This window comes from Rhea americana, unplaced genomic scaffold, assembly GCF_003343005.1.
Source record: "Rhea americana isolate MKP2758 unplaced genomic scaffold, rheAme1 scaffold_424, whole genome shotgun sequence".
NCBI classification, from domain to species: Eukaryota; Metazoa; Chordata; class Aves; order Rheiformes; family Rheidae; genus Rhea; species Rhea americana.
The window spans coordinates 5,659-10,577 of NW_028186562.1; the positions used below are offsets into that span (position 1 = coordinate 5,659).

At 56.6% G+C, this 4,919-nt stretch overlaps 1 protein-coding gene across 1 annotated transcript in view; it reads left to right on the forward strand.

The window, feature by feature from the left end:
- The window catches only part of LOC146590014 (P2X purinoceptor 2-like), a gene marked incomplete at its 5' end in the record, with an annotated part of 4,424 nt that extends 2,439 nt beyond the window's left edge, over positions 1-1,985 (forward strand). Inside the window, 5 exons of the mRNA XM_085315266.1 lie at positions 493-527; positions 757-899; positions 1,015-1,105; positions 1,502-1,567; positions 1,639-1,985. Coding sequence (XP_085171392.1) covers positions 493-527; positions 757-899; positions 1,015-1,105; positions 1,502-1,567; positions 1,639-1,728 — 425 coding nt within the window. The remainder of the gene's footprint in view (positions 1-492; positions 528-756; positions 900-1,014; positions 1,106-1,501; positions 1,568-1,638) is intronic.
- Positions 1,986-4,919: the final 2,934 nt, after the last annotated feature.

Consider the following 4,919-nt stretch of genomic DNA (forward strand, 5'->3'; position numbering starts at 1 on the left):
AGCCTCAACAGCTCGGAGCACAGCACATTCACTGCAGCCCCTGAGCAGTCCTTTCTGCCCACCTTGCGCATGCAGAGCCCTGCAAGGCTCCCAGGCCCAGGGTCTCTCTTACGAGGCCCCTGTGCAGAGGCTGGAGAGCAGGARGCCAGCTRGCAGCAAAGCATAGACTGCAGGTGTGCCTGTATCACTGCCAGGACTGGCAGGTTTGCTCACCCAGTGGTGGGGACTCATTCACACATTTTGGGAAATACCGTGACATTGCCAGGGGAGGGCAGTGCACCCAGCATTTGGTCTCCAGCCCCATCCAGCCCTGCTGCCTCTGCTGCCCTTTTGGGAGTAGATAATTCCCATCCAGGGAAGGAACTCAGCACTGTTCCATCCTCCCTCCAGGTTCTGCATCCCTTAGTCAGCCCCAGCACCCGCCAGACCCTAGAGTCCCCCCACTCTGGATCTGGGAATGCTCCTTGATGCCTAGCCGTGTTCCCAACTCAGCTGGAAAGCCCACAGCTGGGGCAGAGCTCCCCTGGGTAAGCAGCCTTGCAAGCAGTGCTGCTGGCTTCCCTGGCAGAGCCGTGTGCCCCAGTATGGTTGCATTCCTGGCCTTTCCCAGCTGGTGATGAGGATGATAGCTGTGCAAATGAGGGAGTGGGGGGAAATGCCGTGCTTGCTGGGTTATCATGCCCATGGCCAAGCTGTGTGCACAGTAGTGCTGTGCCCTGGGCTCGCTGTGTCCATGGTGTGCTGGTGCTGTGCTAGGCCTGCTGGTTTCTGCTGCAGGGTGGGGTGATTATCAACTGGCACTGTAACCTGGGCCTGCCTGAAACCGACTGCAACCCCCACTACTCCTTCCACCGCCTCAACCCCAAGACCACTTCAGCTTCCCCTGGCTACAACTACAGGTGATGGCTCTGTCCCAGGCAGTGGCACTTGCAGTCCTGCATCCTCCTCCTGCCCTCCCTGGTCCTGCTGTGGCCGGTCCCCACCACTGGGGCCTTCTACCTGTCTCCCCAGCAGGTCTGCGAAGTATTACAAATGGARCGGGACCCACACACGAGTGTTGATCAAGGCCTATGGGATCCATATTGATGTCATCATGCAGGGCCAGGTAGGATTTTGCACGGTCCATGTGCTACTGGGGTGTGTATGTGCATAGTTTGCTGCTGTGGTGCTGGGACCATCCTGGAAAAGCAGCTCTTCTCCACTGCTGCCTCAGAGCTAGGATGAGCACAGCCCGGCTTCTTCTGCTCAGCCTTGCAGAGGAATGGGGGAATCCCAGGTGCCTCAAATTAGAACCTTTGGCAAAGTGTGCAAAGTGTGCTGGAAGGAAATGCAAGACCTCATAGTGTGCGCTGCTGCTTGGGTAGGTTGTCCACACTGCGGCTTGGGCAGAGGGAGGTCTCTGCTCAGCCTCATTCCTTGTGCCCAGCCCAGAGTGAATGCAGGCCCAGGCGGGAGGCAACCTGGGCTGGGCAGTGATTGCTGATCCTGTCCTTTCTGCCAGGCAGGGAAGTTTAGCCTCATCCCCACTGTCACCAACCTGGCTGTGGCTCTGATCTCACTGGGAATGGTGAGTATTGGTGCCGGGGGCTCGGCCCAGCTGTGCACTCCCAGCACTGACCTCCCTCTCTCACCTTCCAGGGCTCCTTCCTCTGGGACTGGATCCTGCTGAGCTGCATGAACAAGGACCAGGTGTACAGCAGCAGGAAATCTGAGCAGGTACCACCCTAGATCCTGGCCCTGGAGGCTTGGTCCTCTGAGGTAGAGCAGTGGCCATGCTGCCAGCAAGCAGGGCAGGGTGCCTGGGCAAGGCGCCAGGGTGGGCAGCGGCATGTGGCTGGGGCTGCCAGGGCATCTGGCCCCTCCAGCCACCTCTCACCCCGACGGCAGTCTGAAGGTGCCTCAGAGGCTGCTCCACAACGTACAGCAACTCAGGGCTCTCCAGCCTCCGGAGAGTCTGTCCTGCAGGGACCGACCACTTGTCCCTCCCCCACCATGTACAACCACAGCGGGAAGGAGCCACTGTGCCAGCCAGCAATAACACTTCCTCTATCCAGGCCCTGCCTGACTCTGAGCTACCTGCTTTTCCCACGCGACGCTCCCGTGCCTGGCCAGGATGCACCGGGCACCTTGCCGGCTGCTGCTGCTGGCCACCAAGAGCCACGGCCCCTTCCCTTCCCTCAGCCATGCTTCAAGCAGCTCCAGGCAGTCCTGCCCCATGGCTGCCAGCTACTGTGAGAGGCTAGAGGTTGGGAAAAGCCCTGGTGGCAGGGCAAACCCATGGTGCCCTGGTTGGCTCTTGTGGGGGCTTTCAGGAGCTTTTGCTCTGGAGTAGAAGGCAGTACCTGACTACTGGCTCTGCTTCARCACACCGGGAACGGGCATTACCATTTTCTGGCTGGCTTGGTGCACTGGCAGCCCCATCCTGGAGCAGCTCCTGGCTGAGGGCACCCAGGGTCCTGAGGGCAGGAGGTGGGGACATCTCGAGCAGGCCTGCCCTGCTCATCCCCTGTGCCCCTGTAAAGCTGCCACAGCAGGAGCTGCAGCAGTGGTGGTGGCCCTGGAGCCCTACTGAGGACTAGAGCAAGTCCTGCACTAGCCAAGCAGCTGGTGCCCAATAAACTGCAACCACTCAGCCTTGCTGTCTGGGGCCTCTTTGCTGCAGCATGTGCTTGGGGGGGGGTGACAGTGTAGTGTCATGGCTAGTGGGGTGAGAGGTGGATATGTGCATCATTCCACTCTCCATCCCCAAAGCTGCACCCTGCTGCAGTGCCAGGGCACGGATGCTCTTGCCCCGGAGCCCTGGTGGTAGGGAACAGGAGTGCAAGCACCTGCTTGCCCTGCAGAGCAGCAGTAGGGGAGGAGGACAGGTTCCCCCCAACCCCTGCCAGTGTGGTGCATGGACCTCTGCCAACACCAACCCTGCCCTGAGGCCACAGCTTTCTGAGCCTATGCCCAGAAGCAATTCACAGCAGGTACCTGGCAGTAACTCACCCAGGCATAATCTGATTGTTTTCTGGCTCTCAGGTTACAGCAGCTCAGCTCAGCACATCCTCCCCCAGCATAGCTCAGCCCAGGCAGAAGTTTGGGGGAAGGGGTCTTGTCACACCGGGCAAGGGAAGACCCCAAGCCATGTCTTGAAGGCTCTCCCACAGGCTGGAGGGTGGGGATGCAGATGGAGGACATGCCAGGGGGACAGGCAGGGGACTTCTGGTGCACCAAGACCTCCTCTTGCTCCCCTTGCTGGGCTGGGGAGCATCTTCCCCCTTTGACTTGAGATGCAATTGCTCACAGGAACAAGGTAATACCATTGCAAGAGGAGTCTACCTCATCCTCATTCCAAGAAGAGGACCTGGCTTCTCTATGACCAAAGAGCAACTCTGAGCAGGCAAACTTATGGGAAGGGCTTGGGGGAAGGAGCCAGCCTCTCACTGCAGAGCAGCAGGATGAAGGCAAGTGACTGCCCCCACCTCCAGCAGCCCATTGCCCTGCGGAGAGCACAAGCAATGACGCAGGGCTGAGAGGAGCTGCCTGGCACAGACTGAAGCCACTGGAGGTTCCGTTGGACCAAACCTTAACTCAATTGCACAATGCAGTGATTGCATTAGGGTCAGGTTTCTCTGCCCCTCCAGGCCAGCTCATTTCCTCCAGCTCTAATATCAAGAAAACAAACACACAGGTACAGCCCCCTCAACCCCCCTTTCAGCAGTACTAAATGTAGGGAAGGCATAGTGAAGGACAGGACCACTTGCCCCATAACCCAATACTAAAAGAAATACTAATAGAAACAGGTATATTATAGAAGTGAAAAAACAAAGCTCAGAAAAATATTTTCAATAAAGGGATGTGTGGAGGGCATTGAATAAAAATTAAAAAATAAAATTATATATATATATTATATATTTATATACACACACATATATAGATATATATAAAGGAAGTGTCAGAAGTAGCTGAACACACAGCTTCACAGGTTTCAAAATGCCCAGAAAATTAACTGGAATCTAGTAATCTTGGCTCCCCTCATGCTTTTTCAGGCTTCTGCAAGCAGGAKTAGATGGAAAGGACCASGAGGCCAGGCTTCAGCTAAGCACTGACCTCCTGGGTTTCATCACACCTGTGCTGGGATTTCAGTGAGCAGCACCCCCCATCCTATGACTCACTGCTGTCAACCTGAAGCTTTAGCACCCAAGTGGGACAGCTCCCTTGCTCCCCTTCCAGCCCAACAAGAAGAGTCTGGCTTKCTCCTCCCTCTAGGAATCCTGCCCCACGGCTCAGAGAATGYTCGTTTCCAGGGTGCCTACAGCTCCCTGCTGTGGGCCATAGCACGTGCTCCTCCACCCAAAGAACCAGACGCACTGTTTGTGACACCCCTAATAGTGTAAAACTCCACATTAAAACCACAGAGATTCATGCACACAGGGTGCTGCCTACAGCACGAACTCCCAACCCAAACTGGGCTTCTGCAGGGCTCTGGCAAATGTAGTCCCCCCTCCCCCATAGAGAGCAGTTCCAGCCCCTAGGCACCTTCTTAATTCCCCCAGCACAGCACCAGGCTGTGACCAGGACTGCCCCAACACCGCTTAGCACCCCCACACAGTGCGAGATGGATGTGTGGCTTCTCCGAGATCTATCACAGAGCACAAATGCTCTTCAGCAGAGGCTCTGAGAGCACGTACCCAGAGCTGACATAGCAACAAAAAAGACAGGAGGACAAGTTCATCACATCACTGCTGGAGCTGGGGGTTGTACGGAGCAGCCACTCAATAGTTTCCAGCAGATATGCCATAATGTGTGCCGAGCGATGTTCTGGAAGATGTTGATGTGCTCCATGAGGATCTGAGGGGGAAGATACCAGTCAGGGAGGGCTGCCCAGCACACCTCATGCACAAGCCAGGGAAGACGGGAGCTGGAGGGGACAG